The following is a 21,421-nucleotide window of genomic DNA, read 5'->3' on the forward strand; positions in this document are numbered from 1 at the left end:
CACATTTGAAATCATCGTACAAAATTAAACAAACTCGATCATATTGAACCGATCGGTGCTGATCGCAGCTTTTGATTTGTTAACGCTAATCCTGCGTACTAACATTCTCACATCAGCGTCTTGACCTCGTAAACCTATAATTAAATGTGTAACTAATCGAATGTATACACTGCCCAGAATTAGGTTGCTTCTTAAATCGTCAGTAACGCGTTCGATTTTTCCACAACCATCCCAATCTGCCTTCAGTTTAGACATCTGCAAGCCCGAATACTAACCAAGAATGTCCTTTCCGGTGCGTCGATACGATCCCTATTCGGCTACCGGTGCCACTCGTTCCTACACTCCCTATACGGTCGATACCGATGGTGACACCGAGCGTCGCTACAACTCGTCTGCATCTTCGGACACTTCCACGTCATCGTCCGACTACGAGCATCTCAATCTCTTTCACAAACTCGACCATCTGCAACGATCCCCGATCGCGGGTTTGTACAACGTGATCGTACACAATACTCCTGAGATAGTTGTTAACCGTGCTGTGTCCGCCTCCTCCGTTACTGGCGACGGTGGTGGTGCTCTGGACGCTAGTAAAGTTCCCTCCCCAATTATTACCGTCACATCACCACCGGTAGCGACAAAACAGCCAGAATTGCCAACCAAACAACCATTATCTCCACCAAAACCATCACCAATACCAATCCAAATACCATCTCCCGCATTCCAACCGGAAGGTAATGATTGTACTGTAGATAGACAAGATCTTCTCCAAAAACCTTGCGTATGCCCGTTCGCGCTATTGGTGTTCCGGTCAAACTTAACCTTATGATGTCTGCTTGTGAATACTTCTTAAACTTATGTTAACTGTTCCATACCTTCCGTTTACTCTACAGTTCACGTAATCGGTGAAGATATACGCCAAGAAATGCCACCAGTAGCAACTCAACGACCGTACGTGGAGATCACGGAGCAGCCGCATCCGAAGGCGCTGCGGTTTCGCTATGAGTGCGAAGGACGATCGGCCGGTTCGATTCCCGGCGTCAGTACCACGACCGAACACAAAACGTTCCCCAGCATACAGGTGCACGGTTATCGGGGACGTGCGGTTGTTGTGGTGTCCTGCGTCACCAAGGAAGGCCCCGAGCATAAGCCGCATCCGCACAATCTCGTCGGTAAGGAGGGCTGCAAGAAGGGCGTTTGTACGGTTGAGATCAACAGTACCACCATGAGCTACACGTTCAACAATCTGGGGATACAGTGCGTTAAAAAGAAGGACGTCGAGGAGGCACTTCGTTTGCGCCAAGAAATTCGGGTCGATCCGTACAGAAGTGAGTAGCACAAGTGCTTCTTCCCGTGTCTCCAACGCTAAAGGTATCTGTTTTCTTGCAGCTGGATTTGGCCACGCCAAGGAACCCGGCTCGATCGACCTCAACGCTGTCCGGCTGTGCTTCCAGGTGTTTCTTGAAGGTCAACAGCGTGGACGCTTCACGGAGCCGCTCACGCCGGTTGTGTCGGATATTATCTACGATAAGAAGGCGATGTCCGATCTGATTATCTGCCGGTTGAGCGACTGTTGTGCGCCGGTATCCGGTGGCAAGGAGATCATTCTGCTCTGTGAGAAAGTTGTCAAGGAAGACATCAAGGTGCGGTTCTTCGAGAAGAAGGGCAATATTACGGTGTGGGAGAACTATGCAGAGTTTTCGCACACCGACGTACACAAGCAAGTGGCCATTAGCTTCCGGACACCACCGTACAAAGCGATTGATATCAGTGATCCTGCACGGGTAAGTCTAATGTCTAGGAAATGTAGATATATGCGAAGAATTTTATATTCTCTTCGTGTCGTATCGTAGGTTTACGTGCAGCTAGAGCGACCATCGGACAACACGTACTCTGAGGCTCGAGATTTCCAGTTCATACCACTAGACACAGGTAGGCGTCGATTTTCCGCATTGCATCGTGAGCTCATGAAAAATCCCAACGCCGATTCTCCTGAGAATCTGCTCTTCAAGCGCATCTTGCTCGAGGGCTCCAACAGATCGGCCCTGGAACAACAGACAGCCGTTGTTAAGCCCACTAATGGTCCTTCTTTGCGTACCGAGGAAGTGATCGTACTCGACACTCCGATCGTTGAGGATAAGCCGTTCGTCGCAGAAACGGTAACCAGCGACCAGAAAACGACCGAATGGATACAACGAAACGAATTCAACGTGACAGCCAACAATGGCAACACTATCGGCGATGGCGGTTCCTCAGGCGATGACAATCAGATGATCATCGGTGACACTAACAACAACGTTTATCAGTCCAATTCGTTCGATCTGCCCGATGGCAACACGGACGCAAACGCGAATGTACTCGTTGCACCTGTTGCTAATGCTGCTGCTACTGGTTCTGCTGCTGTACCGGACGATGATCAGACTCTGAAGGAGCTGTTGGAGCAGGTGGCTGAGCTGGACGAGATCTACACCGATCATCAGTTGCGCCGCGAGAATTTGATATTGGAGCAGGAGTTGAAAACTCTTGAACAAACAGTTCCCGTCCAGCTCGGATCACCCGGTGGTCAACCGATGGACATCGACGAGGTATTTGATGATGCTGCCACTTACACTAGTCTTCAACGGGCCTTCAAGAATCCGCTCTCGATTACGCTTGGTCCGCCGATTCCTCCGAGACCGGAGCATGCGAAGCTGGATGCGGGTGTGTACGATGCGGTGGAACCGCTCCACGTGCCCACGATCGACGTAACCTCGCTGAAGCGTGAATCGCAAGAAATGGAAAAGCTACCACCATTGCCACCGAAGCGTGCCAAACCGAGTGTTCAGAACAAGGAAAACAACGCACTGGATGCCAACGATGAGGTGCTTTTGAATACGATCATCCGCAAGGGTTCGATGCGTAGTTTGGCACCTCGTCCCCAGTCCGATCAGATCATCATCATGAAATCGCCCGACAGTCCGCTCAATAAGAAGCTACCTCCCACACCGCCCAGCTCACCCTCGAAGGGTTCTTCGAGTGCTGGGGGTACGGGACCGGGAGACTTCAGCACGCTGCCCAAGAACAGCAACAAAAAGCCGGGCTTTTTCTCGAAGTTGTTCTCGCGTAAGAAGAGCAAATCGGATCTAACGGCCAGCACCAATACGCTCAATCGCAAGAACGCATCCGGCACCTCGAAAGAACCAAGTCTGACGGTGGACTTTAGCAGTTCGGAGGGTTCGTCACCGCACCGTAAAGGATCGCTGCGCGATTCGTCGTCGGGCGACAAACGAAAGGCAGGAAAACCGGTCGCTCGTAGCGTGAGTAGCGTTAGTGCCCGGCGACCAGCGTCAGATGCCAATCCGGATTATATCTACATCCCGCTGAAGGGTGACGGCCCGACGGGTGGTATGCAATCGCGCAATGGTGGAAGTGGAACGCACCTTTCGCTACCGGGCAACGATTCGTACGAGCGCGCTAGTACGGCGTCACTGCCACCGCTCGATCGTAAAGCGGTCAGTGCTTTACAGCTGGATGTACCGATACAGGACGGTAATCTGGAGCTGGTAGCGATCGCTGATGCGCGCAGCATAAAGAATCTAGTCGAGGGCAACTATGGCGTACAGCTGGACCCGAACGTGGATTTGACGGAGGCTGAACACTTTGCACTCTATACCTCGATCGCTCCGAATGCCGCGCTCAGCGAGTTCGATGAAACTTCCTGCTATTATGCCCCGGTAGAACCCAGTCCACTGATCGCCATCTCCCAACAGTACCCGCAGAACCAGCAGAACCAGCTGCAGCAGCAGCAGCAACAGCAGCAGAGCCAAATCACACGAATGGTCACCGATAGTGATGTTTGAGAGGAGCTGATACATTTTATTTTTGATCCCCTTTTGTGCCCTGAGCTCCTTCAGAGCAATGATTTCTTGTGCATATCATAGCAACAACGATCGCAGCAATAATCGTTACATGATCATCGCAGCATATTTCCCATAGTTACCATCACCACGGCGCACCACCTGTACTAATGTAATTTTTTCTCTTTTTTCGCATTGTTTTTTTTTTCGGTTAACGCCCTCCGCAATACACACACGCACACGCGCCAAACTGCTTGATCAAAATCCTACCCCTAATCGACGCAATAGTCGAACTGCGAAGAAAGCGCCAGAAGCTAGCGAGTTCAACGAATGTCTTTTTGCCGGTAGCGAAACCGATGCGGGGCCAGTCACCACAGGACAATGTGGTGTCGGGCAATATTCCGAACCTATCGCAGTTTACCCGCACTGACGGTCACAGTGCGTCGACGAGCGGTTTACCCCGTAAGTTTTTCTTCCTACTCCGCTGTTGGAGTACCATTTTTCCATTTCCCGCACAAACACACGGCAATCGTATTGCGTCCCTCTTGTGGCATTGTTGGCTCTTCGTTCCATTGGTTTGGGTTTCATTTTGTAGTTCGAAATTCACTGCACAGCTCGTTCGCTTCTTCATTGTACACTTGATCTCTTCCGGTTTGGGTTCATTGGTTACATTTCCTCATATTGTTGTACCACAACCGTTGTCTATCTCGTCCTTATTGCGATAAGTTGTCCATCTATTCTTGCACTGTCCAATACTCACTATCTCGCCTGGAGATGCTCCAAACCCGTCCACAATGGCCATTATGTAGAACACATTTTAATCACAGTAAAGAAAAGAAAACAATCATTGTTGTACCGTTGTTTGACATTTGGCAAAAGGGCAGCATCCTCGGTCGCGAGTCTTGCGAGTTGTAACCGGATGTTTGGCCGAACGTATTGGGCGGAAATTGGTTCCTAATTGTTGTCCTGTTGGTATTTGTGTCGCCGGTGGTTGTAGAATTTGAAATTTGGGTACCTACTACTAATGAATACAAACACAAAATTGGTTACAAAAAAACGGTGAAGGAAACTAACATTCGAAACGTAACAAAACAAACCCGTTAGCGTTAAAGAATATTGAAATTCAAACCAGCATTGCCATCTATTTGTGAGATTTGTTAGCGATAGAAACGTGGTTGCTAGGGCGCATGCCCGTGCAACAGGTTTGAACATTTTTGAAATAACGAACATTGTTTGCTGTTAGGATGGATTTAGTCAGTGGAGCAGGAAAAGTGGAATGTTTGCATCCGGCAGTTGTTGAATTTTTGTATGTGGATTAACAGAAATCGCTACAGGGTGTGTCACTTTTTGACATACAAGCTACAACCCGTGAAGTTAACGAAGTTTTAGTCAGATTTTTTTAGTAACTTTGAAGCTGTCTCGAATTTATACACTTAAAAACATGTACTTAGACCGACAAGAACCGATACGTGTGTGAGTTTTCTTTTTAATTTGTAGTGAATTTGGTAGGAGATACTGAATTAGGAGTCATTTAAAGGAATTTCACTGTATTTATTTAAAGAAAAACAGACTTTTATAACAGGAAAAGGTGAAGTTAGGGAGTTTCGTTTTCTTCATTTTTGTTAATTGTTGGCTGTCACAAGCGAAATTTGGCAAACTATGCATAAAATAGTAAATAGAGCTGTCACACATGTGTGACGGAAAGTACGCAACAAATTGGCATTTGGTCCCTGGTCTGTTGTGGCAGATGAGAGGGGAGAAAAAAAATCGATACAGTGGTAAATAATACTATTACTCGTTGTAAGTACGCTGTTGTAATACTAAAGTAACAAAAGTCTTGCAAATTGCGCAAAGGAAACCAAATACAATAAATATACTACTATTACTACTACTAGGTTGTAAAATGCGTACGCGGAGGTAATGGCTCCGGAAATCGCAGAGCGATGGAAACTAGTTTTTACTCTGTCAACCAGGTCAACCAACCTCCGCACTAAGTCAAATTGTTAATCTTTATAAAAGATGAATAAAGGCGGTGTGAAAGTAAGATAAAAAACAAACAATTTGGTGTCATGTTCCAGCACGGGTTTAGATTTATATCCATGTACAGGTTATCCTACTGCAGGTCAGGGTTAGCAGGAGTAAGATGTCCGCAACGGTTAAGGTACGGTTAAGAGTGGTGTTCACAATAGCTAACTGTTTTAGACTAAAGCGTGTGGCAATGATAGTTTTGCTTAAGTTTGTTTTATTTCTTTCATTCTTTTCTGTGTTCCTTTTCTAATCATTTTTCTAACAATCCTTTTTGGTGCATGGTATTTGTTTTATATTGATTTAAAATTGATTTCATTTCTGCATGATATTTACTGTTGCTTAGTTTTTAATGTACAAGGAAATGTTTTATTAATTTTGTTCTCTTCTTTTTCGTAAACAGGAGGCATTTATAGCTATCAAAATGTGAGTGGGTTCCCGCAGATGAAAAAAGAGGAAATTAAAGACGAACCGGGAGGTAAGCATTGACTCACGCAAACGCTTAATCTGTTGGTTAGTTATGCTCATGTCCGTTTCTAATTCCACAGACTCACCCATCCACAACCCATCGAACCAATATCAACTGCAACCGATGCAGGGAATGCTTACCGCTGAAAGCACCTCACCAGGACCGGATCGATCGCCGTCCACGCTCACACCATCCCCAGGCATCGGTGGTCCGATCTCACCCCTGGATCCCGGCAACGTCACACCTACCCCACCCGCCTACACCACGCTGGGCGGCCCCGTTGGCAATCTGTTCGGTACCTTTGCTACCAATTTCGGTAACGGCACAGCGCAGCAGCAACCGAACGCCAGTCTGCCGATATTCGAAACCAACCTGCCCGGTCCATCGAACGGTTGGGTGCAGCCCGTACCATTACAGAACCAAAACGTCCCTAGTCAACAGCAGTCCTTCAATTTGGGCAACTTTGGCTCGCTGCCACTTACCGGCGAATCGATGCTAACCATGAACACAACGAACACGATCCCCACCAACAACAGCCTGCCGAACGTGGGTCCACTCTCGATGGGGTCCGATTTGAACTTTATGAACCTTGACTTTACAAACCTCGAGCCGTTCAACTCGTCCGAGATACGGTCCGTGCTGGGGACGCTCTCTACGACGGAGCTGAACCGTCTGGAGCATGCGGCAAACATGCAGACGTCCGGTAATTACCAGCAAAATGCCGCCACCTCCAACCAGCAGCAAACTCTCAAGACTCTCTTGGCAACACAGCAACAGCAACCCCAGCAGGAACAAGGCCAAACGCTACCAGATCGAAACGACAACGACGAGGACCTGACCGATAGCTTTACGAAACTCAGCACCAACGACTTAAACTAAGCTAAGGCACCAAACCCCCTCACACACCTCCTGTCCCGACTAATTTGTCCCACCATTCCCCTACCCTTTTGACCCAATGGCAATCGGCAAAACGCCTAATGTAATTGATCCGAACACAATTCTTTCGCTTCAGATCGTGTAGTCCGTAAGCATCAAATGACCTGCGCTGTGTTGACGACATTTTGTATAATTGATTGTTAAGTTTTCTATTGCGGACGTTCAATACTGACCATTGGCAAGTAAAACTAAAAAAAAAAACAAGGAAGATCCGTTGAGATTTTGTTATACATAAGAGCAAATTATGCGATGATTTATTTGGCTTGTGTTTTGCGTGTCTTTTGGTCCTGTGGGAGTTTTGGGAATTCGGATGGTATAGATTGCACAAACGCAGGCGCTGTACAACAACATCCGAACAGCAGGTGATAAGCTCTTGGGTAAACGAACACGTTTCTGATTCTATTGCGATACAACACGGGCGCTTCCTCACCGTACGGTGCAATGAGAAAGCTATTCATTTGAGCGATTAGGTCACGACTTCCGAAATGTCAACACAGAGAGTTCCACTACTGCGAACCAATGCTCTTGGAGAAAGAATCCATCGACTTCCATTTGGCACGAGATTCACACTGTTTGCCGTGGATCTGTTCACAGCTTTTCACCGTCAGGAAGCTGATCCTCGGTCGCTCGATACCCAGCTCCGTAAGGCTTGTCGTCTGCGGACAGATGCGGTGTGGAAATCGTGGCGAACCGCGGATGCGCTCCCGTACCGGACCACCCTGCTGCACGATCGACGAACGCCGTCGTCCCGTCGGTGGCAGAACGAAGTTAACCCTTGGCTCAGAACCCGTCAGATTAAGCTCTTCACTTTTCGGTTTGCTGATCGTGTAGATCGACTGTGGTACGGCGAACGGCAGGTCGTCCTCGGTGTCGATTTCGTTGAAAATCGTGAGTGCTGACTTACGAATCGCTGTGGTGCTTGTGCCGGGTGTCCCAATCATCGAAACGGAAGGTGTTTTCTGTAGTCGCGGAGTAAACATGTGTCTAATCTTTCCCATCACCCCGGAACCGGTTCCGTTCGGTGTCACGAGCGAGGGTGGCTCATCAACGCTACACCGACTGTTGGATGTAATGATGCGTTCTCGACTATTAGCAGGTCCTGCTGTCGTTATTGCGGGGTCTATTTTTGGTTGCGAACTGAAGGCAATGTTACGCTTCATGGGAGATAGCATGGGATCGACCGAAGGCCAGCTGGCACGGGGAATGATTGGTGGCAGTACCGAGAGTAACAGCATCGGCAGTCCACTCGAACCGTGCGCCCGTGCAATCGCACAAGAGCGCGTATCTTGCAGGTTAGGTTCCGAAGAGCGCGGAGAGCTTTGGGGTGAGCGGTCCTGCAGTAACCGTTCCAGGCGACATATTTCTGCGTCCAACAGCTCAAGCTCCTTCCGGTACACTCGATTCTGGACCTCGACACGAAACTGCAGCTCGCGGCGATCATCCAACACGAAGCGACGCGTGTTAAACTCCATCTTCAGTCCCATGCTGTGTATGATTGGGTCGTACACCTCACCCTTCTCGAAGATGTCCTTTATCTTGGGCAGAAACAGTAAGCACAGTGTGGCCGTCGTCGAGATCAGCACAAACCCGGCAGTGATGATGAACGCTAACGTTACCTTTTCGTAGAGCAGATTGGCCAGCACCACCACGCTGGCACTGGTGATCACCACGCTGTACACCGAGATGCCGATGTACTGCGAATCGTTCAGGGCCGATATCTTCACATTACGCGTCTGCCACGCCATATACACACCGACGATCAGCAGCAAACCCTTGTACGCGTACAGCATTCCCAGCCAGCTTTCGTAGTGTCGCGAGCGGCAGAGTTCGACCTGGGGCAGAAACACCACGCTCCGATCGGTGGCACTGATCTCGAGCGACAGATTATGCAGATGCCGCTCCATCGGGTCGGCCGCCATCCAGAACGATACGACAAAGGCATCCACCAGCAGTAGCGCACCGATGACGGAGATCAGCTGAGTGTCCCGCAGTATCTTGTCCCGGCAGAGTCCCCCAGCGCTCTGCGTGAAGATGCGATACACTCGGAACGTTTTGGCAAACATGGAACCGAATGCGAGCGAAAATCCGGCCGACAGGAAGTAGATACGTGCCATGCAGATCGTTGAGAAGGTAACACTCGACCAGGGCAAGGTGGAGTGATCCAGCCCGAGAAGAATTGTCGCAGTGTAGACGAGAATACATCCGCATACGGTAATGGTGCTAAGCTTCGGGCTCGATAGTTTTATTGCTCTGTAGAAAGAACGAGATGGAAAGAATTAATTGAAGCTTTGAAGGAATCTTTGTGGATTCTATTCTTACTTTAGCTTCCGGAACCGCAGATTCAATCCAAGAAATAGTACAGAAATCCCGATGCCTACCAGCGAAAGGATCACCACCGTGTAGAACGCCAGCGGGTCGATCGTATCGACGCGTAACCTCAAAATCCGCTTCGCTATCGGCACTTGTCCGCCGGCCCACACTATCGGCACGCAGTACCGGCAGCCAAAGTCTAGCGTCGCATTCTTCGGATAGTAGAACGCAATCATCTGCAGCTGGCCGCGCTGTATCTGATGGAACGAGGTCGTACCGATGCGATCCGCACCCTCGAACGATACCGGCCCCGAGATGCCGTTAAACTTCAGCAGATCAAACTGACGCAGTAACTCCTGCGCGATATCATACCGGGTGTAATCGTAGTCCGCCAGGCGGACGCGGTTCGCGACCATTTGGGACCAGGACTTTTCGGCACCGCGCAGTGCTAGTGCCATCGCCCACACGGCATCGTACGTTTGGGGAGCAAACTGTGACACCGTACCGGTGACATTCATTTCCCGAAGCTTCTGCAGGAAGATATCGTTCGTCTGGAATGAGAAATAAGAACACAGCATCCCAAGGGACTTCTTATCGATTGTTGTCGAGGGACGAGAGTAATTAAAATAGACAAAAGATTCGACAAACATGCACAACATCGTACGGCTTAATGGCAAATAAATGAAACCACTACGGAAGGGGATTACTGCGGCCGATTATCGGCAATCGATCGAAGTTGTGCAATACTTACTAATCCACTCAGGGCCGTACCCATGCCGACGATGCTGTTGTAGCTCGATACGATGATTAAGTTCTCCACTGCCGTCAGCAGGGCTTTGGAGGAGCAGACGGACGACTCCGTGTCCGACAGCCACCAGGACGAGATGTACGTATCCTGCAGAATCCAGGCATACTCCGCACCGTACATGCCCAGGTTGTACACCTATGCCAACGAGTACGATAGTAACCACAACCAAAAAGGGGTTAAGAGATGTTGGCCGCACCGTCTTCGGCGTGTTCACGTGTACGTGCAGGTTGACCTTTTTTTGCTTACCTCGCAGAACACTTGAGGGGCAATTTCATGCGAAAAGCTCCCGATAATCACTCGTACGTCTCGATCCTTTATTGAGGGGGTTGGGTGAGTGGAAATGAGGATTGGGTGGCCGTAAGTAGAGAGAATGACAGAAAATGGCACATCTTTAGCGCTGGAATAATAAACGATTTCTAGGGACGGAAGCTGATTCTTATCGAACGGTAAAGTGCAGTGAATTGTAACTACGTGTTGGATGGATGGGAGGATACATGTTAGAGAGCTAGAGAGGTGGAAAACAGAAATATTTATCCTGGGCATGTGTGTGAGGATGTGTGCAACAATGGATGAGTGATGATGGGGTTTCGATGTTCCCGGGTAGCTTACCTAGCGCGTATTATCATGTGTATGGTTGGTGGCATTGGGAGCAACAATTACAACAACTTTCTACTGGAAAAACTACTAGAGAGAGAGAAAAACCATTGCACTGGAGGTGGAAACTGAAGTGTGGGAGAGAAGGGGAAGAACATAAGTGTGTATGCAAAAAGGGGGTGGAAACACTTTTCTTTCGCGCCGCTTTTGGGAATAGGGAAGCGAAGAATCTACTGGTTTAATACCCGTAGCAGCTTCAGCTGCTCCTTAAAGTCAGTTTCGGCGAAGGAAATGGTGGCGGCACACGTAATGTTTGCCCGCTCGAGTTCCGTCACGAGATCGTTCACCGCCAGCGAGTAGCCTTCCTCGTTCTGGGAAAAGGTGGCCACCGTGTCCCAGCCGAACCGCATCAGGAACGCTATCCGGGCCGGATGGTGCGACGAATCCGGTGCAACGGTGCGATAGAACAGGGGAAACTCCCGGCGATCGCTCAGCGCCGGTGAGGTGGAACCAAACGAAACCTTGAACGGGAGTGAAATGTGTCGCTGTTAGTAGAACAACTTACGTAAGCGAATTACTCTTCTTCTGCATTACGCCTAACGGTATGCAATGTGCAATCCCTTCCGCTGTTAACAGGAATTGCAAAAACACTACATTGCATACCTTTAGGCGCCCGCACGCAAAATCATATCGCATTAGTAAACTTTCGCGCGGGAAGCGATTTATTTATTCCGCCACGTTGCATTTACCTGCAGGATGTTCCAGTAGGGGACGACCTTCGCCAGGCTTTCCGTAACTTCGGAACAGGCCGACCCGAGCACCATAATGATGCGCTTGCTCTGGTGCGTGTAGAGTGCGTGGAAGAATCGATCAATCCCAACGCCAGGATCGCACTGTAACACATACCACACATGTAAGAATTTATGTTGCTCACTGTCTCTCATCACCCACCCGGGCCGTACCTTGGTGTCGTTCGTGATGAGCTTTAGCTTGTAGCCCAACAGCAACCCTCGGCGATTGATGTGTTGCACTGCGAGCTGTGCCGCTGCAAGCTCGCTGAACCCTTCCCGACGTTCCTCGCCACCCTTGCTGCTGAGCTCGAACAGCCCCAGGATGGTTACCTCCCGGCCACGTCTCTCACTGCCGGTCGGGCGGCTACGTTCGAACACCGTATTGATAATGTTCCGATTGAGCTCGTTCGTTTGGTTCGGCGGCGACTTCCGATTGGCGGCACTTTCACTTGCCATCAGCTGTCGTGGCAGGGCGTCGAAAAGCACCAGCATCATCATCATTGCCAACGGCACGTATCCACTCGGGCAGGGCTTTCGACTCATCGCAGCAACCGCTGACGAACCGGCAGTTGTGACGGACCAACGACTGAAGACGCGTTTTTCGACTGCTCGCAGTAAGCCGTTGCCATCGACTGGCGTCGACACCGAGCCTGCGGAAACGTGGTTTATCCGTGCGATAGAGCCGCACGTGCCACCACGTTCAAGTGCGCTCGTGTTGTCCACGGTCTGAAGTGGGGTCGGAAAAAAACAGCAGCAAAAAAAGAGAGGAGAAAATGGTATAAAAAAGCGAAAACGGAACAGCAAAAACCTCCCCGGTTTCTAAACTAGGCCTTCGCTAAGCGGTAAGAAAGCATCCTTTCCCTATCCGGCCGGCATACGGCATAGAGAAAAAGAAACACTAAATGTTATTGGTGCATGTTTTTAAGATGAACTTCAGTGTCCATCCACCGTACGGACCAGACCGGTGGACCGGTCGGACAATAGCGACCGGTTGCGAACAAACAGGACCATTTACAAAACGGAAAAGTTTTGCACAGCCCGCGCACCGTCCACGGTTCTCCTGCCGCCAGCATCATGTTTGATGGCTTCCCTGTATGGGGACTGCCTTGCAAGGAAGTTATTTTTAAAATAAATCCCAGATTACACCATGATCCTTTTCGGTGGTGTGCCGTTCACGGCGCTACGTGCGATGGAGTCCGAGCATCGAAAGTGGGTGGATGGAACCAGGGGTAGGATGGAAAAGGAGAAACGATTATTTTGCCATGGGAAGCATAAATCATACATTAGTTGTAGGTTGTAGGAAGAACTTACAGATGCATGCCGTTTCTTAAAAAGCGACTTCGAGCGAGAGAGCAAGTGGAGATTCCTGTCAAACATAATAAACTAAGCGTTTAGGAGGGAGTTTAAGAAGCGTATTAAACTATTTGCGAAGATGCACTTCTGCGCCTAAGTGCATTGCATGATAGGCAGCAATAGTAAATAGTCCATCTTAATAAAAGTAAATATCGCAAATATAAGTTTGCTCGATCGTTCCTTAAGCCGTGTTTATAGACGTGTTACTAGGGCAAAGGAATAAAGTAGTCAATTTTGGAATCACATTCAAGGTCATGGTCGACAGTATGAAAATGACCCATAACCCAAACATAGGTTACAATACAGTTCTTTCGTTCATAGCGTGACGATATCAAATTGTACATCCAAGAAAACTCAACAACCCTTACATCGTTAGTACCACATTAACCCTTAACATTGGTTGACCCAATGGTTCGTGTTCAGCATCATTAATTCTCTAGCACCCTTTCAATAATTGATATGTTTTCTTCTTGGCGGTATTGCCTACTAGGGCAGGCCAGCCATATCTGGTATACTGGACTTGATTGCGAAATAGTCGATCCGTACTATGGGCGAACGATCCGGAAGGGATTTTATATCGGTTCTGTTGTGTGGAACCGGTTCCGCATCCATCTACGTTAGGGGTCGGCAAAGTGAAAATTTGGACAGACCTTACAGACAACACAAGATCTCTTAACCATGATAGTAAAAATATATGAGTAATATTTCTCTACATTTTTAACCAAAACTTATTTGCTTATCTTTTCTTAACCAATTAATTATTGGTCGATCGGAACGCTTCGAGATACCATGTGACAGGGCTGGAGGATGGCAGAGATTTGTCCATGATTTCAACAACATGACTGAAAAACAATTTTTTTTTTAAATTCCGTTGGTACTGTCAGTATTTTGAGCCAAATAACATAGGAATGAATTGCAAAAAAAGAATACAAAAAAAGTATGAAACATTAAAAATGCACTGTGAACGGTTTGCAATCACAATTATGAAAAGAAGTTCGTGTACCAGCACAACCAATACAGCATGGACAAATTATAGGAAGTTTTATTCAATGGTTTCTTCTACTTGATATGTCTAAAAACTCGCCCGCAGAAAGTTGTTTCTACTAACTAGTCCTATTCGCGAAAGGTGTGACTCTAATCTACACTATTCCACCTCGAAAATTGATATTGCCTGACTACTTCCCAAGCACGCTTAAACCCAGCTCCCCTGGGACTCTATAAACAAGAGTAACCATGTAAAGAGAGTAAAGAATAGTTTGTGTGTCGAATTGCATACATTTAGGCGTTTTATTTCGTGTTGCATTTTTTAATATTATTCTTGAAGGTTTTTTGTCATCCATTTTGTCAAAATGTTTACATTCTGAGTTGCAAGGGGCACTTTTTTTCTCCTCTTTTCAACCAGTTCAATAACACCTCTTGGAATTCGGCTTCCAAATTATCTCGAGCAGTTAATGCTATTATTTTGATACATTCATAATACGCGGTAAAGTGTTTCTTTCCACCATGGAAAGGATGATAAATTCCACAGAATCCTCCCGCGTTATACGATCCTCATTAGAAAAGCCGACAGTATCTGTTCAAGTATGCGTACTTCATTTTTTATCCTTTTTCTGTCCACGTTATCGCTTTATTTTCTCTCCATCTCCCTCCGATACGCAGCATACGTACAACGTATTATTAGCCAGAGCATATGTCTGCAAACTTTGATGAGATACGGCATACGTGCACGCACCCATCGCCATGCCAACTGCCCACCAAATCTTGTGCTCCGTTTGATAATGTCATCCGTATGTCATCTTGTGTGTGTTTTTTTGTTCTCTCATGGCATAGCATTAATTTTGAAGCAAAAGCGCTTCAGCATACCGCTCCAAGGTAAGGCGTAATGGCATACACATGCCGTCGTATGCCTTGGTGTACTTCAAATATGCCAATCAAATAACCCGCGGTCGCCCTAATACGGCCGGTAGTCCATCCATCCGATCTGTGCATCAGTTTATCGGTGCTCTTGCTCGATTTCGCCTGATTTGTCCACGCGAACCATTAGCGACATATCATCCACCTCGGACAGGACAGCACCGAAAAGGGGTTTATGTAAAGCGCATAAGTGAAATGACCTTCGCACGCTTGATTTCCCAACCTTGCCCGGTACAAAGGGAGGTTCAGGTCGAACCCTGCAGGCATAACGTCAAGAATCAATTGCAGCATTGTGGGAAATGGGACGCGATGAAGAGAGGGAGGGAGAGAGAGAGGGAAAGAGCGAGGAATGGATCATCCATCTAGTCAACCAGCCAGCCAGCAGCTACATTGGATGCTGATGTATAGGAAATGAGGGTTAAAGTTAAAACCCCCCATTTTCAAACCCACCCTCGACATACGTGACTAACACAATAGAACCGTGTGTGAGGAATTGCATACACACAGGGGAATGAACACGGACTTTAGGCGACCAAGTACCATGAATGATGTTATTGTCTCGACTGGGTTGAGCATAGACTAGGCGAATTTTAATGAAAGTCTCAATAGTCCAACGAAAGGACGGAGGGGTTGTAAATAACTTTTAAACAGAGCTATCTAGACAGTAGAACTATTTATTGCGTTTTCTCCTAATTCTCTTAATGTCTAATCATAAAGAATGCTTAACAAGTTTTAAAGAATTTTTGTCCGATGGTGTTACATACTCGACTAGTAATTATAATGAAACATCCCACCATATTAAAGGCATTTCCCTGTACCATGATAGACACGTTAACACCAATCTAACCAACCTGCTCAGGTGAGCACTAGGCCAAGAACGGATTAAAGCCATCCACTCACACGCTACCACCATTTACTTCACACGACACGAGAACCCACCGTCGGCCTCTGCTCGTTGAAAAACATTTCACCATAACGACAGGCCGATGGGCTTTTGTTTCACGGCTTTTCCCTCGGCTCTGCGGTGAGCTTTACTCATTCTTTTGTACCACGGCTTTCCCGCACCATCTCAGGTTTCGTCTTGTTATGGTTGTGGTTTTTCTTCGCATCGCAAGAATTTCGCACCGGCATCCGTACCGTGCCGCCACCAGGGACACCATCCTGACTGCTGTGTCCTTGTGACGGCAAGTTGCAACACGCGACTACTGAATGTACCGCAATAAAACAAAACAGAACGATCCGCGCCGCACACACCAACCACACCATCAGCGCCATGGTTGTGACCATTATCGATGGGGAAAGGTGGAATTTTGCACCAGCCTAGGGATAGTAGCAGTAGGGTAGCAGTGATTGAAGGTGGATATTTCCCTTAATAAATCCCCAACAATTGTTCGCAACCAGCCGAGTACAACTTGACGAATTTTCCGTTGATCGAATGACACGGATTGTGCTATTGTCCGTGCGATAGGAGGAAGAGAAGGCATCAGCATCCAGGTGACAGTCGAAATAAAAAAAAAACACGGTAAGCAAATTGCAAACGAGCTCATAAAAAAACGATAAACATGTCATGCACATTGCATACCTGTAGGCGCTTGTTTCAACAAATTTGTTTTATGTGCGCCTACAGGTATGCAAACCGCACAACAAATCGCTCGTAATCCTTATCATACTGTATTTTGAATCGTTTAAAAAGATGATATCTTTAATTTTTATACCTTCATTCAGAAAATCGAAACGGAATTATAGCTTTAACAAATGTCATTACGGTCTGCAATTAAAGGCCCCTAAAAGCACAAACGCTTCCAATGTTTAGCTTTAAAAAATAAATCATATCGATGGAGCAGAGTGATTGCGAAACGCCACTCCATAACCACCAAACCACACCGGGTCGGGCAAGGTAAAAAGCACTCGACGCAAATTACAATGACCACAATAGGTAAGCGAATGGGCAGTTTCGCCACGTTCTTCGCATTCCTTCCCTTTGCCCCATTACACGCTCAACGACAACAACGAGTTAGCGAAAAGTGAATTGTCTTTCATCACTGTTATGCTTTGTTGTGGTATTTTCCACTAGCTTTACTTGTGGACGCTGTTGGAGTTCTTTTTCCCCTCGGATCGCAACTTTTCCCTCTGTTCCTAACGTACTGATTCGAAACGGAACGATCACGTCAACCATGGAGGACCCACTAAAGACCTGAATCCGTATCCTGGAGGACCATCGTAGCATGCTACGCGTTGTTGGTGTGTACTTGTTTGCTCTTTCTGCCTGCCTTTACCCAAGGGGTTTGCATTTTCTCAGCGCCAACTTAGATGCATTCCATCGTTTCCGGGCCGAAAGAAAAGCAATTTCTCTTCTGTTGCTTTTATCATTAAAATTATGAATTTTTAAACTTTGTTTTATTCTCGTGCCATTATTTTGAACTCGCTTTGAAGCCAATTATCATCAAGGAAGCTTCAAAAGCAAGAAGCGCAGCGCCCCTGAAAATGCCAAACCATACTAGTGCCGTTTGGAAAAGCTTCCCTTTTACCGATTGTCTCCGCGAGCGATGAAGAATACCGGGCACCGGGATAAGCGCCAGCCCAAAGGAACGCACCTCAGTCACATCACGTCAAGCTGAAAATGCCACCACAACCGTACGTTCAAGCAGGCGGCGCGTGCTTCACTTTGTTCTTCACAGATAATTGCCGCAAACGCGCAAACCGAGCGATCTCCGCCCCCGTCCATCGTCCTTTGTGGCTCGTCCTTGCGACACTTACACACCGGTCGGGGCCAGGGCTCAACAGCGTACAGCGTCGTGCCTTGCCAGCGCTATGGTCTGCTTGCCGTAAAACGGGGGACTTCAGCGTGACAACGTGTGGGCCCCACTCGAGAGCGTGCGGAAGTGCTTTCTGGCTGTCATCGTTGGCGCGCAACGAGTGCAACGGAAACCGGAAACATCATAAAGCACATACACGGCGACCAAAAAACCTCATCAAGTACCATACAGCGTGGCCATGCCGTTTTGCAACTGCTCGATCGATTTTGCACTTGATGTTTGAGCTGCTGCCTACGTATGTGTGTGTGTGTGGGGGTGGGAGGGGGGGGGGCTATGTGCCACGTGGGGAAACATAGGAAACTATGTTTCCTTCTAATTGAATTTTAATTTAAATGCATTTAGCTCCAGTGCACTTGAAAGCGGCCCATTAAAGCCGAATCGAAGATGCAAAAACCGAGCGCTTTTTCGCTATTGCTGGCAGGGTTTGGGAGGACCACCCCCCCCCCCCCACACTTCCCCTTCCACAAGTTCCCCCGGGGACCCGAGTAGTGGCGTCCTTGCAACTCAGGTAACGAAGCATTCCTGCTCGTAATGGAAATGGAATTTCGATTGATTGAATGAATCTGCGCTGCACAATCACGGACTGATCTCATTTGAAACGGTTCCAATCAAACGGACGTTCATTAATCCGCCTTCTCCCGGTAAAGGCTTTTTGGGCCCAAACTCTTTCGGATCACTGTCAGTAGATTAATCAAACAAACAGCAACAAATAAACAAACAAACAAACAAACAAACAAGAGATCCGTACCATGCTCATCAAACGTGCAAACACGGTTCTGTCCCTTCTTATTCTCATCTAGCGAGGACATACACATAGAGTTCCACTTTCGCAAAGGCTTTTAACATTTCCCGTAACTTCCCTTTTTATGTCACCCGGAGTGGGTTTTACCTTTTACTCGTTTTTTTTTGTTTTGTTTAAAAAATCTCGTTTTGTAGTTTTGATTGGATACTTTTTTTTCCACCCACCCCAACCCTTGGGAGCCACTCGGTGAACCTGTTTTGCAAGTCCCAGAACTTTGCCCGGGATTAGAGACACCGGTCCGGCGGCGACCGTGCCACTTTGTGCCACGGTGTTTGGTTCCATTTCAATCTACGGCTTAATTCCCCTCAGGGGGGTAAAAGACACATTCGACCCGTACACAAATACCACACCACCAACCGGCACGAACACACGGGCGAAAGGTAGCACAAAATCTTGACCCTTAAACACAATTGCATGCCTCACCCCCGTTCACGCCCTCGAGTGCCCAGCTTCCCTATTCGCTTATTAGCACCAGCGACGGTTGCCGACTGTGCTGGTAGGTCACACAGTCACACTAACGCTGCGGCACCAATATTTCCACCACAAAAACAACCGGCACAAGGCACACGGTACGGCACACTTTAAAACGCCGGTTTACGAAAGTGCAATTAATCCTCATCAAAGTTTTAAAGGAGAGCGAGTGCCCGAGCGCGAAATCCTTCCCGAAAGTGGCGTCAAAACCCTTTCCTTCCGACCCCCCGCTGGAGAAGCGCGGGGAACGGGAGGAGGTGGGTGGGGGAGGGGTTTTGAAGGGGAAAGGTAAAGGGGTATAGGTATGCCAAGTTCACGACCTACGAGTACAACACTTCCGGGCTTCCGGTTAACCTGCTTCCTTGCTGCTGCCGAACCAAACGCCACACACACGCGAGAGAGTACACCGAAAAGTCGTCCGAACGCGTCAGAATCCTCGATGCAACTGAGAAGAGAAATGCCAATGCTGCCTCGATACGGAAGATATGGCCCTTTTTTCCTGCGCCCTTTCACCAGTCCCGCCATCGCTGAAAAGATGAAAGCAAAGCAAAGCTGCTGGGGCAACACGGAGCGACGAAGGTAAGTTTTTGTTTTAGTCCCTTTCCTTCCTTCCCGAATGGTGTGTGTGTGTATGTGTGTTTTGGTGTCCTTTTTTCCCTTTTTCCTATGTATATTATTGATGCTGACTACGTATGGGCCCCGTATCCATCCTATCTCGCTCGCGGGCTCCATTTGTCGAACGGGCGGCAAAAGCATTTCCCGCACTTTCCACCCACCCGCCCCCCTATCTCGTGCATTGAACGGAAAAACACTTCACTCTCGATTCCATCTGTCGTGGTAGTCGTTAGCATGGGCCCCCCACGATTCGAGTGGCCCAAAGCCTCCTATGTTTTTCGTGCTCCACATTTTTGCCCTTTCTCCCCTTTTTTTTTTCTTCTCCTCTTCTTTTGCTGCCAGTTTGCTCCAATTCAAAAAACCCGTCTGCGCGGGGTTTGTTTGTCTTCCCTAGTACCTGTAATGGCGTTCCAATAGTGTGTGGTCGATGAAGTAGAATTCTTCTACTTCCACACGGACTGCACCATCATGTGTGCGTGTCGGTATGTGCATGTTTGTGGCACTGCAACCACCCCCGTCATAGGCTCTATTTGTTTTATTAATTATGTACCATGCTCCGTATCGGCAACGGCAACTCGCTCACGTCCTGTCTGCCGTGTTTCCGGGTGCCCCTTTTTGCAGCATCCCCCAGCATCCTTGTAATCCCCGACAGAAGCACACCGACGACGACGACGACGACGACGGTAGCACCCGAAGGCGAACCAAACCCGACGATGGCGTCACGCCGGCGCAGTCAAGGATATGGGTTTGCGCGCGCGAATCCTTTCGCTGGAGGGGAAAATTCCGTAACGCACGTGCGTTTTTCTTCCCGCCGGCAGCCGGTACCGAGTTTTGCGCGGGAATCTGTGGAATGTGATGGTTTTGTGAGGTTAGGTTTTCGGCAAGCAACAGGTGGGAAAGCGAAAGTTACCTGTATGTTTTGGGTAATGAAATGGAAGCGAATGGCAAAGGAAAACAATTCAATTGTGGCGAATTTAATTTTTCATGGTGGAAATTTTATTTTACAGTAATCGATTTTTGGAGGTCTTGCTTGATTCTGAACAACCAATATCACCTGTGGCGTGCTATTTTTGTTTTGCAACTGAAATTGAAAAAGTGCAAATCTTTTAGTTAGAAGGATGGAAATTATGGGTCTACTTGTTGATTTATCAACACTGAATCAAGTTCTAGACAAGCTTAATAAATGGGTAACAATTTAAGATGCGAGTACTAAAACATTTAGAACAACGGGCAAATTCAAAAATATATTGAAAATCGAATGCATTAAAAATGGTCTAATTTAATTGATTTTTCATACGATTTCCCAGCCACCTAGTTGAGAACCCAGCACTGTTTCATGTTTTGTACCTATGAATTTATGTACAATCAAAATATGACAGCGTTATCACTTAATTTGTAATGGCCGCTGCCAAAACAGTAAGGCAACTGCTTTTAAGGATTTGTTCTGTTATGATTTGTTTGATATGATATCTGATTTCTGACCTATCTTCAGAAAGACCAAAGTGCCAAGCTGTAGCCTTGTTCTGGCTGACACATACACCACATAGTGATAGAAGACATCAATGTAAAGTCCAGCAGTGTACCTTCCGGAAGTTGAAGCAATCGGCCAAACAGTGAACCTGGACAATAGATTTATGGTTTGTGGAAAATGTCAAGAACATTCGCAGGCAATCGACAGGAAGGA

General features: G+C 47.7%; 3 protein-coding genes across 3 annotated transcripts; 2 read left to right on the forward strand and 1 right to left on the reverse strand.

The window, feature by feature from the left end:
- The first annotated feature begins 280 nt into the window (after positions 1-280).
- On the forward strand, positions 281-3,836 carry LOC128304620 (embryonic polarity protein dorsal-like). The gene is made up of 4 exons (XM_053041826.1): positions 281-731; positions 891-1,325; positions 1,387-1,781; positions 1,851-3,836. Exons 1-4 carry the CDS (start codon positions 281-283, stop codon positions 3,834-3,836), a joined length of 3,267 nt encoding a protein of 1,088 aa, XP_052897786.1.
- Positions 3,837-4,061: 225 nt separating this feature from the next.
- LOC128304624 (uncharacterized) lies at positions 4,062-7,513 on the forward strand. Its single transcript, XM_053041830.1, has 3 exons — positions 4,062-4,295; positions 6,262-6,336; positions 6,407-7,513. Exons 1-3 carry the CDS (start codon positions 4,190-4,192, stop codon positions 7,204-7,206), a joined length of 981 nt encoding a protein of 326 aa, XP_052897790.1. The 5' UTR covers positions 4,062-4,189; the 3' UTR covers positions 7,207-7,513.
- A 139-nt stretch (positions 7,514-7,652) lies between these two features.
- LOC128304619 (gamma-aminobutyric acid type B receptor subunit 2) lies at positions 7,653-19,470 on the reverse strand. The gene is made up of 8 exons (XM_053041825.1): positions 19,447-19,470; positions 11,938-12,492; positions 11,725-11,868; positions 11,221-11,496; positions 10,628-10,693; positions 10,325-10,516; positions 9,583-10,124; positions 7,653-9,513 (listed from the first exon to the last, which is right to left on the reverse strand). The coding sequence occupies exons 2-8, from the start codon at positions 12,307-12,309 to the stop codon at positions 7,770-7,772; spliced, it is 3,336 nt and encodes a 1,111-aa protein (XP_052897785.1). The 5' UTR covers positions 12,310-12,492; positions 19,447-19,470; the 3' UTR covers positions 7,653-7,769.
- Positions 19,471-21,421: the final 1,951 nt, after the last annotated feature.

This window comes from Anopheles moucheti, chromosome 3 (genome assembly GCF_943734755.1).
Source record: "Anopheles moucheti chromosome 3, idAnoMoucSN_F20_07, whole genome shotgun sequence".
Taxonomy (NCBI): Eukaryota; Metazoa; Arthropoda; class Insecta; order Diptera; family Culicidae; genus Anopheles; species Anopheles moucheti.

What these genes read in the sequence shown, in the direction of transcription:
- LOC128304620 (XM_053041826.1), top strand. Translation starts at nt 281, where the DNA reads ATGTCCTTTCCGGTGCGTCGATACGATCCCTATTCGGCTACCGGTGCC. An exon ending in TCCCGCATTCCAACCGGAAG is followed by an intron (nt 732 to 890) that starts GTAATGATTGTA and finishes TTTACTCTACAG; the next exon opens with TTCACGTAATCGGTGAAGAT. An exon ending in TCGGGTCGATCCGTACAGAA is followed by an intron (nt 1,326 to 1,386) that starts GTGAGTAGCACA and finishes GTTTTCTTGCAG; the next exon opens with CTGGATTTGGCCACGCCAAG.
- LOC128304619 (XM_053041825.1), bottom strand. Translation starts at nt 12,309, where the DNA reads ATGAGTCGAAAGCCCTGCCCGAGTGGATACGTGCCGTTGGCAATGATG. An exon ending in AGCAGCTGAAGCTGCTACGG is followed by an intron (nt 10,694 to 11,220) that starts GTATTAAACCAG and finishes CCCTCAATAAAG; the next exon opens with GATCGAGACGTACGAGTGAT. An exon ending in CCCCTCAAGTGTTCTGCGAG is followed by an intron (nt 10,517 to 10,627) that starts GTAAGCAAAAAA and finishes TCGTTGGCATAG; the next exon opens with GTGTACAACCTGGGCATGTA.
- LOC128304624 (XM_053041830.1), top strand. Translation starts at nt 4,190, where the DNA reads ATGCGGGGCCAGTCACCACAGGACAATGTGGTGTCGGGCAATATTCCG. An exon ending in GTCGACGAGCGGTTTACCCC is followed by an intron (nt 4,296 to 6,261) that starts GTAAGTTTTTCT and finishes TTTCGTAAACAG; the next exon opens with GAGGCATTTATAGCTATCAA. An exon ending in AATTAAAGACGAACCGGGAG is followed by an intron (nt 6,337 to 6,406) that starts GTAAGCATTGAC and finishes CTAATTCCACAG; the next exon opens with ACTCACCCATCCACAACCCA.